The sequence below is a fragment of the Rhodamnia argentea genome, chromosome 1 (genome assembly GCF_020921035.1).
Source record: "Rhodamnia argentea isolate NSW1041297 chromosome 1, ASM2092103v1, whole genome shotgun sequence".
Taxonomy (NCBI): Eukaryota; Viridiplantae; Streptophyta; class Magnoliopsida; order Myrtales; family Myrtaceae; genus Rhodamnia; species Rhodamnia argentea.
Window position 1 is genome coordinate 5,462,705 of NC_063150.1, and position 19,562 is coordinate 5,482,266.

At 39.0% G+C, this 19,562-nt stretch overlaps 2 protein-coding genes across 9 annotated transcripts; both read right to left on the reverse strand.

Annotated features, from left to right (window-relative positions):
• Positions 1-404: 404 nt before the first annotated feature.
• Positions 405-9,318, reverse strand: LOC115753308 (transcriptional corepressor LEUNIG_HOMOLOG-like). 8 transcript variants are annotated; one of them, XM_048275729.1, is made up of 18 exons: positions 8,808-9,179; positions 8,480-8,550; positions 7,983-8,080; positions 7,757-7,866; positions 7,355-7,647; positions 7,179-7,254; positions 6,938-7,049; positions 5,725-5,774; positions 5,429-5,624; positions 5,358-5,398; positions 3,884-4,096; positions 3,469-3,610; positions 3,274-3,383; positions 2,817-2,966; positions 2,054-2,209; positions 1,856-1,972; positions 1,544-1,741; positions 405-865 (listed from the first exon to the last, which is right to left on the reverse strand). In XM_048275729.1, the coding sequence occupies exons 2-18, from the start codon at positions 8,509-8,511 to the stop codon at positions 722-724; spliced, it is 2,238 nt and encodes a 745-aa protein (XP_048131686.1). In that variant the 5' UTR covers positions 8,512-8,550; positions 8,808-9,179; the 3' UTR covers positions 405-721. The 8 variants fall into 8 exon arrangements, with proteins under 8 accessions (XP_048131686.1, XP_048131699.1, XP_048131669.1 ...); XM_048275742.1 differs by lacking the exon at positions 8,480-8,550 and adding an exon at positions 9,212-9,318 and having other exon boundaries at positions 5,358-5,624; positions 8,937-9,177; XM_048275712.1 differs by having other exon boundaries at positions 5,358-5,624; positions 8,480-8,584; positions 8,937-9,179.
• A 6,517-nt stretch (positions 9,319-15,835) lies between these two features.
• On the reverse strand, positions 15,836-17,850 carry LOC115753393 (uncharacterized protein At4g13200, chloroplastic). Its single transcript, XM_030691984.2, has 3 exons — positions 17,503-17,850; positions 16,768-16,922; positions 15,836-16,142 (listed from the first exon to the last, which is right to left on the reverse strand). The coding sequence occupies exons 1-3, from the start codon at positions 17,714-17,716 to the stop codon at positions 15,921-15,923; spliced, it is 591 nt and encodes a 196-aa protein (XP_030547844.1). The 5' UTR covers positions 17,717-17,850; the 3' UTR covers positions 15,836-15,920.
• Between the last annotated feature and the right edge of the window lie 1,712 nt (positions 17,851-19,562).

The following is a 19,562-nucleotide window of genomic DNA, read 5'->3' on the forward strand; positions in this document are numbered from 1 at the left end:
AGGATATCCTGGGGCTCAGCTCTCTCTCTCTCTCTCGACACGATTCAAACTAGTCGTTAAGCACCTTGACCTCTGACTTGTCATCTCCTGTTTTTGTACAAGTGAGCAGGGGCCAAAGAAATGACAATGTGCAAAACTGTGGACACAACTCGAGGATCTGAAGTTGCTTCACATGCATATGCAGGGTGATAAATTCTGAGATTTTGAGCTATCTTAACTTTTCGATAAATCCTTCATCAGCGGATCGTACCCTCATCAACATCCACTTACAACCAATGCGAGGTGGGGATGTAATAGGAAACCTAACTGGGAATAACTCGGAACCAGAAAAGGAGATTTTCTATCCATCCATCGTGACCTACCATAACTTGGAAGGAAAATAATGAGAAAATACAAGGCAGACGATTCTGAACTCTTGATTTATGCACACTAGATTAATCTTTTTCGAGTCCTATACAAATGAGGTGAGTATAGTTGCTTTTAGATCAAGCTGCAGTAAGGTTACTGCGTAGCCCTCCAAACCTTCACCTTCCATCAAGATGACGATAGAGAGTTCTTTTCTACAAATTGACGTAGAGACCACCAAATTAATCTTATAACATAACATAAAAAGCAACTCATCATTTTACATCTTACACAATCGCTGCATTAATCGCTACGCATCTTCCATGATGTGGAATTCTTCCATTCCTGTAAATCAGAAGCAGCAACAATTCAAACTTTATTTCCATATCTTAACAGAGCAGTCATGACTGGCAGAGGCCACCATTCCAGTTGCAGGCGACTGTGCCAAAGCTGAGATTATATTCTCGTGCGCTTGAACCGTCAATTTCTTGTTCTCAGCTATGTTCCACAGCTCCAAGGACTGCACATAAATTTGAATCGGTCAGTCAGCCACAAATTGCAACTTTTCCAAGTTAACCTGAGGTATATGCTTTGCGACTATGTTGATGCAGAGTCATGAGGATAAAACATGCTAATGGCTCAACCACATTATCATTATTACAATGGTCACTAGTTCACACTGAATGATTTGGTATATTCACATAGACAAAAACAGAGATGGCAACCGAATGAAATGAACAGGTGAAATGATGTGATTTCTCTGGAACCGGTATTGAAATTTAGCTCTCCGTATGAAATGAGATCGCTAGTATAGATAAAGCTGCAACTCAAGAAGCACAAGGAGACTGGACTCGACTCTGGTCTCATTTAGCATGCACTGTTTTTTCCCCGGGCTGTTTTTTTTTTTTTTTTAATGGGAAGTATGGGAGGTGTGAAGGTAGGAAATAACCGGAAAACTACTTGCATGTTCACAAGATGAACCACTACTACACCAAACTCTCGTTCACACTGAAGCATACTATCTACATTATAAGTTGAAGTGCACAAATTTCGACATATATTTAGGAACATAAACTATTATGCTTCCTCCATTCTAGTCCATCGAAAGCAAATGCACCAGGACTTTGCTATACATAAATGAAAAAATTCTAGCTGCTGGAAATAGATTGAGAAATGTAACCCAAGATAGATATACTACCGAGAATCCGCCAATCACCAAGAGATTGGGGTAGCTGGGATGAAATACACAGGAGTGGAATTGGTTTTCTATCGAGCTCAGCTCCTGGATGCACTCTCCTCTAGTCAAGGACCAAATCTTTACCAGGTTCTGACTGACAGATGCCAAGCAATCTCCACTGGCATCCCAGCTGATATAGTTTACCAAATCAGGATGTCCCTGGGATTGAAGTCAAACATGGCGAGAATGCTTTGTTCAGAACGTGCTTCAAAGACTAAATTCAGATAATTTCACTAACTATTACTGCATTCCACTATGATCACCCATATGTACCCGCAATGAGTGGATAGGCCGGTCAGTTTCAACGTCAAAGATGGTTACAACTTTGTCTGATGCTGCTGCCAGTAGCTGTCCAACCCTTGGCTGAAATCTTACTTGTGCAGTGCCTCCCTACATCAACAAATAAAGCACACGATGTAATGATTATCTTAGGCATCTAAGAATTACATGAATACAAAACTTGGAACCAACCTTGGATATTCGATTGCATGAGAATGGATTGATACTCCAATAGCGGATTTCATTGTCATTATCACAAAAACATAAGAGGTCGGTCTTCCTTGGGTGGAAATCGAGTGACATAACTGGTGAACTATGCAAAGTATAAGTTTGCAAACAAAAGTTTGGCTGCAACAACACGTAAGATGAGTAAACTGCATTAGTCAACATTTAGCAACATTTTTTATTACGTATCAATTTCAACAAAGAAAAGGGGAATAATTTCATACCCATTGTACTTCAGGTGTTACAGTAAGTGATCTTGCACTTTGATTTTGGTGATTTTGGTACCCCCATACTTTCCATGTAACTGAAAAGAGTCATTCTTTCCAACTTCATTGGAGTCTAAGGGAAGCAGGTTATTCAAATTCGCACTTTGATTTTGGTGATTTTGGTACCCCCATGCTTTCCATGTAACTGAAAAGAGTCATTCTTTCCAACTTCATTGGAGTCTAAGGGAAGCAGGTTATTCAAATTCTCTGAGGACTACCGCATAGGATATACTTCCATTATAAAGAGCAAGGGAAATGGATGAAAGCTATCTTTACCGACACAGAAAGTATATGGATCAACATCACCAAAATTGAAGTGCAATAGGCCACTTACGAACACCTAAGTAGTACAGGAGGTGTCTAGTAAGAGGAAACAGAGGCTTTCAGACTGAAACCACATGCACTGAGCATAAAATCGTACATAATAAGAATGGAGCTTAAGAAGTTTGGGAAGGTAGAATTACATGTGTTGCATCCCAAAGTCGCACAGATTTATCAACTGAAGCTGTTGCAAGTTGAGATGAATTTGGTCGAAAGCGGATATCGGTTATAACTGATTTGTGCTCGTCGGGCGTGCTCGCTGTTTGTAGCGTATCCATGTTCCAAATGACCACCTAAAAGAAACCCAAAGAATTTACGACACCATAAAACCTTGCTAGTTTATTTGCTCATTGTCATGTACTATTTTGTTGCTCCCACAACTCTGACAATAGATGTGCAAAAGTGAAGACAGAGAACCTATTGCAATTAAATAAAAACATGTGATATAGGTCGGGTCGCCTAGAAGAAATGATCATTGGAAAATTCAAGAGACGGAAACGTGACCATCTATGTAAAGGCCACCATCAGCGGGACGCATGTTCATTAGACAAACATGATCCCGAAACAAAGAATTTCGGTCCATCCTTTGATTATTTGTACCTTCTTGTCATGACCAGCACTAGCTAGTAACTTCCCATCTGAAGAGAAATGACAGCATGTGATTTTGCTATTTCTTGTTCTTATACAACCAACTTCAGCAAAAGTGAAACCTGCATTAGAGAATAACATGGCTGGAGTAAGAATCCAAAAGATCACTAGGACTTATCACAAAAAAAGGAAATGCCATTCAATTACTCTTAGAAGACTTTTTCTGATGCTCAGGAGGGCTCTGCTTTACTGTTCCATAAATATTACTTCCATCTCCGCTCTCATGTGACAGAAGAGATTCCACATTATCATCCAAAGACCCAACATCTCCAAAACGATCCACATCTTCCTGCAGAAAGAAATAACTTTTCATATAACCTAAATTCCTTAAGGAGACATTCTCCAATACAGATGTGATTCCAAAGAACATGGGCTAAAACATAAACTTCTAGAGTTTGCTCACTGAAGAGCCTTAAAAGCAATAAATCCACTCATACAGTACCCGATTTACACTGAGAATATCACCTTACTAAATGCAGACTTAGTATTTAAAATGATTTAATAATTGGTCAGACTGTCTGTCTCATTGGCCATAATGGTGTGAACATTTTTTAAGCCATACCAGCAGGTTTGTTGAGGATGCAGGACCTCCACTCCCCTCAGTGGCATGAATAGTCATGCTTTTTGAAGCACCATTAGTGCACTGTAGACTGCTTGCTGTATTCACTCCATCACCAGGTGTATGAGTTGAAGGTGGAGAGCTTGGTGAAGGACACGGCGCTGTGCCAGTGCTGTTAGCAGCCCCTGCAGACGAATTTTGCTTTCTTTTCCTATTCTGCATTGCGTGAATGATAACGTTGATGATTTTTCAAGCTTATATGGACTCGAGAAAGCTCTCAATATAATGTTCTGATAATTGAAACACCACTATGCCCCCAATGAGAAGTTCAGGTTTCAGATTTGAAAAGAAAAACACATGGGCAGTCGCAAATCTGGCGCAGTAAGAACAACCAGTTGCAGTTGTTGCCGCTGCATCTCATTCTTTCGGTTGGCACCAAGAATGCAGTCAAAAGAGATGTTTTTGAATTTTGAAACTATTGTTGCCAAAAGCATTGCAGGGAGAAGATTCACACAAGCAAGAACAAATATTATCTAGCTAGAAGACAAGATTGTATGAACTGCAGTAGTTCACATACAAACTGTATGGATAGCTATCCGGAAGAGCTGTGCAAATGCATGTTTCTGCACTCACAGGGCTCTCACAAGTCATAAGCACAAATCTGGATAATATCGACTCGGCAAATATTCTATTTGATTCCTATTAGGAGTATCCATCCCGGTACCAATCAAAGCACGTAATGCACAATTATTTAAAAGACACTGCCTTCAAAAACGACAACACAGATACAAACATCAAGAGACACATGCATTGCGAGACATATGGAGGAAAAAAGAGAACTGAAAGCTCATATTAAAATGCCCATTGATGAAATCAAAGTGTGTTAACAGACCAATATTCACAAGGCACGAATGGAATGAGTTCTCAGATTGGCTAGACAAGCAATTCTAGAAAAAGCTATTTTTGGAGATGTTAGAAAAAAGCTCCAAAAATAATAGGCATTATGGTCCTAAGTCATTGGAATAAAGAAAGTATTGACTATTAGAGCATCTACGATTTGTTAATGTTAATTCCATCGTTGTCTTCAAGAAGTTATAGAGAACTAAAGAAACGGGAATCTAGAATAATTTCACCAAACATTTTGCTCTGCATTGAGTTTTGGTGAAATCCCTCTAGATAAAGAGAAAAACTACAAGAATAACAGCATGCACCCACAGATATATAGTCAAATAAAAACATCTTTTAATTCATGCCTCAAGTTTCTGGCTGCCTTGGGCCAGAAACATGTGATTGTAAGCATCTCAAATGCTGTGTAATGTTGTTTCATCTATTAGTACTTTGGTTTAAAACGCCTAACTAATTCAACAAGCTTTCGCAAGAGGACTTATCACTTATATAGGCATCTAAAATTTTCTGGATGACTAGAAGACAAAGTGGCACACTAGATTGCCCTCTTATGAATAGTAAGAAAGCTAACCTTTGGCGAACTTGATCGCACTGGAAAGCATGAAGATCCATCATTTTTTGTGAATTGATTATCTTTTCCATTTGAGCCACCTCTAGGCAGTCCACCAAACCGCCGGGAATCCATGTCACTAAAGGTACTTGGATTTCCAAGACTACTTTGTGCCTGAGGCTGTGCCAGCGGCTGCTGCTGTTGTGATGTCAAAAGAAACTGATTTTGGTTTGGTAGGGCAGACTTCTGCATTTGACCACCAATATTTGGTCGTATTTGATCAAGTCCCTATATATCGTGGTAGATTCAGAGGTTAAGGTCTGAAGCTTAAAGAAAGAAGAATGGTTGGAAAAAGATACTCGGTGGACTCGGAAACTGTAAGACTTACAGTTAAAGGCCAACCTTTCAGAGGAAGGCCGGTTACCCCATGATTTAATCCTGAAAAACAGATTCAAAAACATTATGAGAGAAAACCAAAATCCTAGTATGATAAATCTCACATGGATCCAATCCCCATCACTTTTTTCAGAAAATGCCAACTAGAACCAATTAGATGACCTCAAGTACTACATTTCAGAAACTGAAACTGTTGCTGCATCTACTCAATAAAAGGGGGAAAAACCGCTATAAGAGCTTCCACACATTTCGCATAACAAATAAAACAATCTGCTAGCGGAAACTACCAGAAGCATTGAGAAGCAGGTGTTTAAGAACTTGATCTTTAAGGTTCTGCTTGGAAAAGGGAGGAAAAAGAGGGGGATGAAAATGAGTGTGGAAAATGAGTGAAGCTTTACAAATTTTTTTTTAGAAAGAAATGGAGGGAAAACTTTAAATATCCGGCATTTTCTCTCCAAATTCTATTCCACATTCTTCCAAACATAGCAAAAAGGTAAGCATAAAATGTTTCTTAGTGCATAGGAACAAAAGTTGAACTTCGGAGTTAAAGCAAGAACTGTCGAGGAACATCCAATCTCATAACTACTGAGACTTCGTTCTTACACCAGATCATAACTAACAACAGACTAAGCTATTCCTGTATAAACTGTCCTCCACCACCAGGACTTGGTCCACAATGTTTCTTATTCTGTTCTCTCACAAGAATTGCAAATTCAGCCGAAAGCATTACAACCCATAATATTTTTCCAAAAGAAAAGGCATTACAACTCTGTTATCCTTGTGATAAACCATGCTCTAGACGGTCAAAAAGCAAAATAGACCGTGGATTTCCACCAAGAGATGCAAGATAGCATGTATATAGCCAGAAGCAGATGTAGAAATCTGGATAAGTCAATTGGATGAAGCTCTGCTCTGTGCATGCTCCAAAGCTGATAGTTCAAATGGTCCCTTCAACTTACTGGAAACCATTATTCAAGTAGCGCTTGCTTATCACTACCATATTATTTAAGAGCAAGGATGAGCTTTGAGTCTGTTTCAAATTACATTTCTGAAGGAGATTCTACACTAAACCAATGTGCAACAAGGTTTACAAAACTCTGTCTGGGTCCCAGCAGCTTGTGCTGTGATGATTATTAAAGTTTCTCTTTTTCAGCGAAGAGTGATTTATCAAGTTAAAGTACCATTGAGTTGGCCAAGGAACATACCTGTGGGAACAAGACCTGATTTTGATTGTAGAATTGCTTGTCCATATATTGATGAAGGATCCACGGCCAAGGATTTTTTATTTGCACCGAGGTTAATTTCACTTTTGACATCCTGCATGCTCCACAGATTGCATAACTGGAGAATTATAAAGTATTCCAAGAACCAGTCTGTTACAACTAAATTACTTGGAAAAACAAAAGGATGGACAAAAAAGACAATGCACTTCGTGAGAGTTCATACAGTAGCGAGGGCAGGTTGTGGTGGCGTTTGCTGCAAAGATGATGGCATGTTCACAGTATTAGCCTGAATCAACTGGCTGAGTCAACAAAAGATTAATAAAAGTCAGCTGTTTAATTTATCTATATTAGGAGAGAAGATATTAGGTTCAAGCACAAAGGTACACAGGTCCTCTTTACCCTTGACGATCTGTTGCCGCTTTAATATGGGCCATTCTGTTGGCATCAATGATAGCAGGAGAAGTTTCTAAATCCATTGCATGATGATGTTTCATGCGTTCCCCGTACATCTTCATGGCCAACAGACTTGGTGATGGCTGCCCCGTCATTCCTTCAGAGTTTACATTGTTGAGAGAACCACCAAGAGTGGGATGATTAGGATCCCTTCGTTGTAGTTGTGCATTTCTCTGCTGCAAAAGTTGTAATTGCTGCATCTGAAGCTGTTGTTGTTCCCTACCCTTTACTTGTTGTGCCTAAATTTCGCAAACCAAACAGTCAAATACTCAAAATTTCTGCACGTTTGGGAAATACTGTCCCGTGTATGAATGGAAAATGGTGCAGGAATGTGGACCAAAGAGAAACCTCAATGTAAGCTGCAGCAGCATCAGAATGTTTCACATTTGTCCTTGCAATGAAAATGTCCCAGAAGACAGACCACCACTCAAAGAGAAATCCTCCTGGTGCGTCAATAGCTACACATTTAAAGCTAAGTAATTAGCACAAAGTAGACCATCATTTTGAGAGATCATATATCACCATGCCCACAGACTATGATACACGAGTCAGACTTCAAAGGGAAAAGAATTACCTACTGGGTCAGTGGCAACTTTCCCTTCAGTCATAAAAGCTTTAGCAGAAGCATGCAATTTTCTCTTCAACATATAGTCGTGTATGTATACATCAAGCCTGAAGGAAGACAAGTGCAAGACCCAAACAGAGTGCTCATTAACAAAGCGCCCCTTATAGAAGAACTTTTAACGAACAAAGGAGATTACTTTGCCAAAAATAAACTCTCTTTCTCTCTGTAATTATCTGCGCACATTAATTGTTTTCTATCCCTTTATCCTCCAAATTTGCTGAAAACTCATGATTGAGCCAGCTCTGAGCAGGTATTCAATACCATTGCTATTAGAAACTATAAAAAGGAGTGACTTGTAATTGAATTGCATTAGACAGTGAGTGCTGCAATAATGAGAGCTTAATGTTACTCATCTTAACTCTTTGCAACATTGTCCAGTCCTTTGGTTTCATGGCCACCGCTTTTCAGTTCAACAGAGTTAAAAAACATGATAGGCAAAAACTTACATTTTGTCAGCTTCCCAGTTACTTTGCGCCATGATTGCACTTGAATTCCAGCAGATGGAGACAACGAATATCTGCAATCAACTTCAAACAGTTGAGTTTTTCAATCTTTTCAAACAAATCAGAACAAAAAATTTAGTGAACTCTATTCCGCTTCTAAAGAAAGCAACTTTCGTTCATCCCCTCCTCCCTCCACACAAGCAAACGGAGTAAAAGTCCAACATTCAAATTGCTTAATAATCACGATAGTCACAAACTATGAAAAGGAACATCCCCGTAAACTTCATGTCGTTGACAGAACCGTGAGAATTCCCGAGAATCTAAACCTTACATCGCTCAAGCGCAGTTGCTGCGTCAGTAACAATCCAAACTCTCCTCCTCCCCGCAATCAAACGACGCACAATCCAACCCCACAAGCACCTCCGACCATTATCAGCAGAACCAAACTCAGAAACGTCACCTCAGGGTCAGAGAATCCAAGCACCAGCACTCGCCACCCTCAGCGCGAGATCTCCGCCTAACCAAAAAGGCGAAGCGCCGCGGAATCAGCTCGAGGACAAGCCGAGTCCACCGCACTCCAATCGAATCCAGGAAATCACGCCGCGACCAAACGGCCCTCCCGGCGGAGGCGATCGGAAAACAGAATTGTCCGACGAACAGTCGTTCACGCGACGGGCGAGGGTTTGTGTGGGTGACTGAATCAGAAAGAGAGAGAGAGAGAGAGAGAGAGAGAGAGAGAGAGAGAGAGAGAGAGTGGGGGGCGAAGGATCGTTGGTTCGTTGGAGTGAGCGAGGAGAGCTGAAGCTTTAAAACAGCGAAAGCGAAAAGAAGTGGGAAGGAATCCAGCGGGCGCATGTGGGAGATTTTTTCTCTCTCCTCCTTTAGTGTGGACCCTAACCTTGACGTAGACCGAGCCTCAGGTTCGGTTCGGTTCGGAGCCGAGTCACGTGAAGGTTGGGGTTCGGAGTAGAAACCCGCGTCTCGTGGCCCACTATAATCCCCGGAAATTTTCAGTGCCATGCTGGAACGAGGGTCGTCAATCTTGGGGCTGAATTTTCTCATGATATTGCGTTAGATATCGAACTATGTGGAAGGCACAAAAAATTTTGAGATATCTCAATCTTTATTTTTCTCAATAGTTTTTTTTCTATTTATCTAAATATTTAGTGATAAAATGGTCTCGCTTAATTTTTAGGTGCCGACTTTTGTGTACGCACAACGCACATGCATGTTTGCCAATTATATTTATGTCGATTATTCATGTCGGGTCAACTATTCATGAAGATAATGTCAATCCGGCCCATCAAGAAGACAATTCAAACACAACAACCCGACTATGCATGTCGTATAGCATGTTAGCTCATGACATGTCCATGCCATGCCATGTCACAAATCGTTGTTCTGATTCCATCTTCCATTAATTTTTTTCCTTTATGGTGTACATAATTAATGAGATAATTACTAAAACAGTCCTAAATTTATGGCAACTGTATCAATTCAATCTTAAACTTATTTTTGCTAGTTGAATCCTAATTTTTTTGCAATTATGTCAATTCAATCTACTTTACGGAGCGGTGCTAATGTGAGTATTTTTTTATACTATTTTTATTTGTTTTTTTGTTATTTATTTTTCTTTCTTTCCTAAACCTACTTCTATTGTGGCTGGGAAGGGCTTCGCGGTTCCCGATCGGCATCGTCTAGCCTGGCCAAGGCCATGGCCTCCTTCACCGGTAGCCACACCTCACAAAACCCTCACGAAGCGCGGCCGTGGGTGAGGCCGCCCTCGCTTAGGTCCGGGCAAGGCCTAGTGAGGTCGGTTAAGGGCCGCAAAGCCCTCGCCGGCCACAAGAGCAGTAGGAAAAGGGGGGGAAAAAAGAAAGAAAAAAGAGAAAAAATTAAGAAAAAACATTATTAAAATATGTCCACGTTAGCGCAGGCCGGAAAATTGGACTAAATTGACTAGCATCTATCTGGAATGCACTTCTATTTACGTGGAAGAGTTAATTATAGAGTTAGAAACAATCAGCCTATTCGGGTTCCAATATGGTACCATATAACTTTGTTTTGCCAAAATTGTATGCTCTACCAAAAATCTTCCACTGAAAGTAGTTCTTTGATTTTTATTGAGATAAGATGTGCTATGTGGCGATTTCGGACATAAGTGTTGATGAATCGCAAAAATAAATATGCTTCGTCAGAATTTAATCCACGACAAAGAGTTGATGATAGAGCTATAACTTTGAAATTTAGTCAACGACTAAAATTTGAAACTACAATTAATGTATGGGAATTAAAATATATTTAAATTGTGAAAAGTAAAGATAACAATAAATTTGCGAGAATGTTAAGTTCTTTGATTAATTGGAGACCATTCATAGAGAGTATGATATGACTATTTAAAACCTACATTCTATGGTTACAAACGGTGGTTATACAATTCAAATTAAATACTAACTTTCCAATCTCATATTGTCGCTAATGGTCGGTGTCAATATCGATGTCAATGACTTCATTCCCAAATAATCGATGTTTGCCCTCATCGGTTGCCCACCAATATCGATGTCAATGACTTTATCTCATATAACCGATATCTAGTAATACTTATCTAAAAGAGATGAAAATATTGATATTGGTCAATTATGCGTCGATATTGATGCCCACGATTTCTGTTGTTCACCGAGCTCTACTATTATCGACCGAGTCTACCATTTGTTGATTATAACAAAAGAAACTAGTCATTCTTTTTTGTGTCAACAGACTTACTTCTCGGGTACCGATTTTAGATAATTTGGAACCTCAAACCTACCATATAGACTCTTAAACGACCTTAAATCTAAAACACGTAGGTTCTATAGGTTCTGGCGGTGTATATTTGCAAAATCTTTTCATTAAATGAAAATTATCATAGTTCTAGTTATTCACACATTGAATATTTAACACGGAATATAAATGGGATACATAATAATATACATGTTCATGTTCGAGAGTAATATGATTTTAAAATGATAATATGCCAAAAATTAAAAGTGAAAAGAAAAGAAATCGGCTTCTACTTACTATTTTAAAAATCTCCGAGCCAACAAAAATATCCTAAACGATTGAGTTTGTTAACTCAAATGTATTGCAGTAAACATAACCAAGCTTGTTAGAGGAGATAGGACGAGTTTATTGCGAAAACAAGCAATCGATAGAACAAAAAGAACGAGGAAATGAATTGGATATCGAGTCATAACAAAGTAGCTGTATTGGAAGGTGCGATTGGATCACCTCCGTTTCAAGGTTTTGTGTCCATAAGAACCGAGCATCATATAATTTCACTATAGATTAAACAATATATCAAAGATTACAACCACACATAATGGTGCATTTATTTCATAGAAAACTCCAGGAAAAAGGAAAGAAATCATTTTCCTAGAAAATTATTTCATTTTTCCTTATTTAGTGATATGTGACCGAAAACGTTTTCTAATGTTTTAAATATATTAACATCGTTTTTTATTCTTTCTTTTTTCTTTCTTCTTCCCTCGCCGTGACAGCGGATGAAGAAGAAATAAAAAAAGTAAAGCATTATATTAAATATTAAAAAATCGAGAGCAACAAATCCGAAAAGTGTTTTCATGTCTTTACATTTAGGAATTCACTTTGCTAATTTTATGCATGATTTTTTCATTGACCGGAAAATACTTTCCGTTGGCTAAGTCATTTTTGGCGAACCAAACAGGGTGGAAGTCCAAAAACTTAATTCCCAAAAACACTTTCCCGGAAAGAAATGCACTCTAGGTTACTCAAAAACTCTTAGTATTTTCTAACTCCCAATTATGGCAAATAACTTATATAGTATTTAGCCTCGCAATTCCTCTAGAAACAATGTTGTAATTTTCCAAAGGACTTCACAAATCTCACCACTTGACTTGAACAGTAAATCTCCTCTTAAATTGCTTTAGAGTGTAATTCATAAAAAAACCTCCTCTCGAACGATTGAAAAAAAAATCACTTCCTATATTTAGACACAAAGAGGATCCAAAACACAAAACCTTTTTTTTTTTTTTTGCCAAGAAACCTACCAAAACTATAAAACATATTCAAATTAGAAAATCTATTTGGGTCGGGTTGTCTTCGCGGAATCAAACTCGATACATATATCCATCAGAGTCAACCGGGTTTGAAGATGTGCTTCTCCAATGGGATCGCATACCAGCGATTAATCAGGCGAAAGTTCCATTAAGGAAAAAAAAAAGGGAAAATAACAAATGATTACAGACACGTGTATTTACTAAACAAAAGAAAATCATGTACTTGGTACTTTATACCTGTCTAGTTTCTACACGATGCCTGCACATAACATCGGGTCGGGTGGTATGATCCGAAACCCGTGGCATTACCGGATTTTCAATTATATTGTTTATAGAAATGACAAACTAATTTGGAGAATTTTTTTATATAAATATTCAATTAGTTCGGACATGTTTAAAAACCGAGCACACCGTAAATACAAATCGACAACCAAAGGGGCTGTCACTTATCCTTAATGAACCGCTGCGGATCCCACGTGAGGGGTTCAGGCACGGAGCGAGGCTCGGGGTTCGGGAAAACGACCGTGGGTTTGTTTCCTTCCCTCCCCATCCTTGCTTCGGAAGAGGTGATTGGTCGGCGTCAAACTCCAGTCAACGGCGTTTAGGGCGGGGCGGGCGGAGGGAAGTCAACGTCGAGGCCGTCGAGGCTTGAGGTCGATCCGAGGCTCTACTTTTTCGCGCCACAGGCCTGCCTTACATCATATGAAACCTGAAGGCTGTGAAGGACGGGGAGCGCCTCGGGAACCGGACCGCGTCCGTGATGACGTGGACCGGGGGGGAGCGAAGGTCACGTGCCCGACGCGGTGGTGCGAAAGCCGCAGCGCATGGTTATTATGCGTTCGAGCTGGGACGCAGCTATTGGGAAACCGTCCACCTAATTTGGCCAATAACAATAATTACTTCCACCGACCAAAATCAAGACGAAGAATATTTCGATTTTTTTATTTTTTTGTACTGAAGTATTTTCTGGCAAATTAATTTCCATTGCAATTCCTCTGTATTATTCTCCGTTTGAAGCTTCGATGCATGCCCCCCCGGTCAAATGACCGACCTTTCAAAAGCAAAACATAAGAGGTAAATAAATAGGCGTAACAGTAATTACGTTATCTCGGTAACACATAATTAGTTTTGTTAAAAATTATTCACCGTACACTGATTGGCATAATAACCCATTGCTCCTAAGGATATATAATTCGCGATAATACATAAAAGTTTAAATGTTGAATTGTGATATCGTGAGGGTTCAAATGATGCTGGAAAAGTTATTCAAAAAATCATAATAAACCTATCGTAACGGCGGCCAATTCAATATTATAAATCTATTAACTGTAGAAAATATTGCAAATTTTCCCTTAATCGGACATGAATCATCTAAGAAGTTCAATCAGCATCTCTTCTAATCCATATTTCAAGAGAACCACCAATCCTACTTCTCAAATTTTTCTATCCGCTAGATACAATATGATAGATAATACCAATTGTTCTTAAGAATATAATTATAGAGAGATAGATAAAAGTTTACATGTTGAATTGTTATATCTTGATGACACAAAAGAGGTGGAGAAAATTGTCAAAAATTAATATCATAAACTTATCGTGCGGCAATTAATTCAGTTCTAAACCTTTCAATTTAACTATTTTTTTTGTCAAAGTTTTTTAATCCTAAACTTTTGAATGATTTGTCAATTTAGTTCTTCCGCCCAAATAAAGATAATCATATGCCAGCCGTCCTACATGGTACGACCGAAGTTGACGTGGAAAATATTTGCAATTATTTTGAGAAGAATTATGAATAACTTATAATTCTTTTTGTTCTTTTTCTCTACTGTTCTTCCCCCCCGGCGATGGGCCGGCGGGTTGCTGGGACATGCGTGAATCGATTTCTAAGATAGCATCAATCAGTGGATGTGTTTTTGAGCTTCAATCGAACAGCGGGGACATATGCCCTTGGTACTGTGGTTCCGAAGTCATGTCCTCACGACGCGAAGAAACATGGTTCCTGAACTCAAAAGTGATGACCTTTTGAAATCACTTCCGATTTGCTATAAAAAAAAAAAAATCACTTCCAATAGTGTCGGCATGCATGACTAAATTGTCTATGATCCGAAACCCACAAGCGAAATTTCGTCCGGCGAACGATCGAGCACGGCCACAAATGGGTTCTAAGCTAAAATAGCCTCCTATTTGACCATGAATCAGAATCCATGTTGTAGCATCATCATTCAGTATGGAAGGCGAGAAGAAGATGGCGATCCAAAATGAGCGACACGAACATGACATAGGATCTGCAATTATGTTGTGGTCGAGATGTCCTTTTCACCTGCAATTGGTTCGATCGACCGTCACGGGAAATGGACTTTGAAACTTATTAAGTATTGCACTTAAATTTGCATTTTGAATCTGCACGAGATAGTGACATTCTTCCACCATCGAAAGACGAGAAAAGCGCCACGTGAATGGCAAGTATTACCATGTTATTTAGCATATTTGCAAAACAGTCGACCGGGTGCGCTTCGAGTGTCGTTCTCCTCCACGTTCATCATCGCATGACATAACTGTTTCACATTGATTCGGTTCATGAATCCAAAGAGCCATCATCCACACCACCATGTAATGAATGAACTATACGACGGTGGCAGATGTTTAGGGTGCGCATGAAATCACTTCTACTTCTGGATTTCTCCGCCAGAAGTCAATCTCGCGAGGAAATCCGTTTGGTAAAAACCTTGCAGAAATAGAAATCCGTTTGGTAAAAAAATTGACTTTCGATAGGATTTTCAACTTCCGGTAGAATTTTTAATTTACGGCAAGATTTTTTGCCAACTTTGAGAAGTAATTTTTTTTTACTTCTCCACCTTAGAATCACTTTTTCGATCACATTGACCTCCACCGACGCCCCATCGCCGGGCCCCGCCGGCCCGGCGCGCGCCGGCGCGGCGCCACCCGCCGTCTGCCGCCGATCGGCCGTCGAAAATTTTGTTAATAATGTTCTAGAAGTAGAAATTTTCAGCCATAATCAAACGAATTTTTCTAATCGGAAGTTAATCTGAAGTAAAAATAGAAAAATCATCTTCCGCTTTGAAGGAGAAGTTGAGAAATCAACTTCCGGTCGGAAGTTGAGAAGTTAATCCGAAGTGTTACCATGCGCACCCTTAATGAATGGAACTGTGTTGGCAGTGACACACGACTCTCTCTGTCTCAACCCCCAAAAATAGCATCCAATCACAATCTAGTAAATCAGATGCTCAGATGGCTCAGCTCAACAAATAAAATGCAGGCGGCAAACTGGTGAAGAAAATGAGACCGATCCATTTTATTGTCAGGCTTACCAAGCGTAAAATGCAATTCATGTTCTACATAAAGCAGAATCGTCATCCATCATTCGATACACCTACAACAGGATCATTGCTATCAGAATCCGCATTCAAGTCGACCGAAGGTGACACTGGACTGGTAGTCGAGGATGAGGTGGGTGAAACGACACTGCCGTTTCCTGCATTTGCTGCAGCAGATGTGGGAATCAGCCTCTGAGGTTCCATTGCATCACGGGCTGCTTTTTCCTTGGCCCTTTTGGCTCTTTCAAACACATCTTCCTGTGGAAAATTGATGTGGACGCATATTCATACCAAACAATGAAGTAATTGACTCTTACCATGTACAGTAAAGAAGACAAGATGCTGATACCCTATTCGTTACAAGGCTTTTTCAACTGGTTAATCATATATGCTGAAGTTGTAAAGACCAGCTTGAAAGATGACAAGAGAAGTTGAAACCATCTACAGCGAACCTAGCAATCTAAAAAAATGAAGTAGAATGAGTGATTACAATTGTGTCTTCATACGATCAGGGAATTACCAGCCCTTGTTTATTCACCAAGCTAAAAAATATTAGAGAAGTTTTTCAGTTCCTTGTTAGAAGGTTTTCAATTGGCCTGACAGTTTCAGTTCAGACTCATACAAATAAGTTTTATTCTACAAAATATTGAGTAAAGCCACAAACAGGATCGTGGTAGGTTTTATCCAATTACATCCTTCTCATTCTCAATGATGATTCAGCTTTTTGTGAGAATGTTCCCAAATGAAACCTTTTTTCTTCTTCATTTTAAATTCTTTCTGGAGGGAACAAACCTCGCTGACGACTTCAGATCCACGGGCTCCATAATTAAATTGCATCAAGGGAAAATTCATTAGGTAAAACATGCACATCATTGCAAATTACCTGGAATTCTTGCACTTGCTTCTGTTGTTCAGCTTGCAACCTCCCAATTGTGCTCAAGAACTCCCCAACCGTGGACTCAATACGCTCGTTCAGCGCTTCAGCCAGAGCCTTCCCCAAGAAGAAAGCGTCCAACACGGTTCTGCTGTCATTTCCACCTACATGATTTCAGCAAATGGGCTTCAAACAATGCAACGAGTGTGCGATAACAATAAGGACCATCTGCGTCTCGATTGAAATAAAACCTCAGGTGATCAGATAACAATGAATTTGACAACCTTCTTACCCCCTTCTGGGATCCAAGACTGTCTTGAGAAGGACAGGCATAAACGATAGAAAGAACACTTTGAACGGAAACTAACGACAGGGGAATCCAGAAGAAGCAAGCAAACAAACTATAAACTCTGCAAGTATCGTTTTTGCCCTTAATCATGTAATGAGAGATAAAAGATTGGATACTCAGCTAAACAAGAGCTAATTGCGCCCATATAGAACGCAGGAAATTAGCTTCAAAGTCCGAATTCGCGTCGCACACATACCAAATTGAAAATTATCCTATTGAACCGGAAACATCCGCCGAGATTCATCCTGTGTTTCAATTGATTCAATTGGACATACAATCTCCCCGTCGTTCACTTTAAACGGCAAAAATCGAACCCAATTTTGCGACGGAGAGAGAGAGAAACAAGCTCCGCGCTTTCGATTTGGACCCACTCGCACGAGAGGAAATTGAAGCACCTGGAGAAGGACCGCCAGGTCTGGTGCTGCTGTTACGTCGAACGCTCGTCCTCTGAGAACCGAGGCTCCCGGCGAGACGCGCCGGAGAAGCGATGGAGCTTCGCGAGAACGAAAATGGCGAAGAAGAGAGCCGGCCATGGTTGCCCGAGTCAGACTTGGGTTTCGGAGAGATTACGGCGGCGGCGGTCGCAAGGTTTGGGCAATGAGCAGACATCCCGCAACTCGCTCGCGCTCTCTCGGTCTCTCGGTCTCTCTCTCTCTCTCTCTCTAACAGTAAGGACTCTCTTCACACATTCTGTGTTTCTCTCCCGTGGAAAGTGGCCGAGAAACAACGGATGATTTTCCGTCATTTTACGAGAAAACCTTGTTATTCAGTGTCTCGGATGTTCTGCCCAAACCCAAAAATGCAAAAAGAAGATATCCATCAACATCTTTTTGTTCGACCCCAAAAAAAAAAAAATCAACATTTATTTGTTATTAGAAATAATTGTAAAAATAATTCCCAAACTTTTACTCAATACAATATCATGTTCAATATATATGATCTCTAAAATTTTAGTCGAATGTGCAATTTTTATATTGTTCAATGTGATCTTTGAATTTTTTTGTATATATTCAATCTAATATCCGAACTAGATAGAAATATTTAATATTGTACGTGAACTTGAATTAATGGAACGATAACATTGAATATTTTCATATAGTCCATGGACCGCATTGAATAAATTAAAAGTCCAAGAACGATATTGCACATTGAGTTAAAGTTCGTGGACTACATTAAACGAAATAAAATATTATATATTGGATCAAAGTTCATGGACCATTTGTGTAATTTTTCCTTGATACTGTAAGGAGGTAAAAATGGCTTTTGTCTCCCTTTCAACTTTCTCATTTATCCCTTTACTTATATATATATATATATATATATATATATATATATATATATATATATATTTCGAATTGTAATTCAACATAGCTATAAAGACGAAAAAGTAAAATTGGCCAGAAAATGGAAAAAAAAAATTAAACCACCAACTTTCTACTAAACATTACACCTGCCGAAATTTCTTAATCGTCCTCCAAATTCTCTCATTTTAGTGTTCTAAATTTTAAATAATTGTTTGCTTCTTAATTGTCGAAGGTATAGCAAAATCTTGAATTAGGGGTAAAAAAAAATTAATGTTGAATATTTTAACTCTCCATCAAATTATAGTTAGTCGTTTTATTACTAATCCATTACGGTGTTCACACGGGAATGAAAAATAACCGTGCAAATGCATGGCATGTGAATGACATGTGCATCATCTTGATTTTCAGAAAGGACCAAATGATGCGACCTTATCTATACTATTCCATATAATAATATAAAGTAAAGATAACTTCCTACTTTTACATGATGTCAGTTATTTTTTCCATAAATAATCTCAGTTACTTACTTTACAAATATCGTAACCATAGACAAATGCCTAAATTAATAAATCTTGCTATAATTTTCTCTTTTCATGTATATTTGTGCTCGACAAAAAAAAAATGTATGTTTGTATAATTTCTTTGCAAGGTGTAGGTTCAAATTATTTCATTCAAATCGTAATTATTTGAAAGTCTCTTTCTTGCATACGCGCAAAGCTTGAACATCTTTGGTAATAATGAAAAATGGAACATCCGGTGTCGCGATTGCTCACGATGAAAATCGAGTCGACTAATTAAATTTCAGTTCCTAATTCCGAATTTTTTTTATTCATCGGTTTTTGTGGAAAATGCCAAATTCGACGGTGGAAGTTCTATTATATGTATTCCTATTTATGTAGAAACAATTATGAATAGCTTCCAATTGCCTCGGTCCGAGGTCAGATTGTTCTTCTCTAAGCGACTTAACTTTCTTTTCCCATACTGTATGAATGGGCTATTCTATTTATACAGATATGGGGAAAGGGTGACTATATTTTTCGTATGTGATAGCGAACACCTTACTTACTTGCAATTTTTTAATTAAGATTTTTCTACTTTTTTTTTTCAATTCATAACAACCTTTAATGAGAAATCCTTTTAACATAAGTCAG

What these genes read in the sequence shown, in the direction of transcription:
- LOC115753308 (XM_048275712.1), bottom strand. Translation starts at nt 8,511, where the DNA reads ATGGCGCAAAGTAACTGGGAAGCTGACAAAAT. An exon ending in TGCGATCAAGTTCGCCAAAG is followed by an intron (nt 4,097 to 5,357) that starts GTTAGCTTTCTT and finishes CACGCAATGCAG; the next exon opens with AATAGGAAAAGAAAGCAAAA. An exon ending in CATGCAATCGAATATCCAAG is followed by an intron (nt 1,973 to 2,053) that starts GTTGGTTCCAAG and finishes TTGTTGATGTAG; the next exon opens with GGAGGCACTGCACAAGTAAG.
- LOC115753393 (XM_030691984.2), bottom strand. Translation starts at nt 17,716, where the DNA reads ATGTCTGCTCATTGCCCAAACCTTGCGACCGCCGCCGCCGTAATCTCT. An exon ending in ACCTGGCGGTCCTTCTCCAG is followed by an intron (nt 16,923 to 17,502) that starts GTGCTTCAATTT and finishes GAAATCATGTAG; the next exon opens with GTGGAAATGACAGCAGAACC. An exon ending in AGCAAGTGCAAGAATTCCAG is followed by an intron (nt 16,143 to 16,767) that starts GTAATTTGCAAT and finishes AATTTTCCACAG; the next exon opens with GAAGATGTGTTTGAAAGAGC.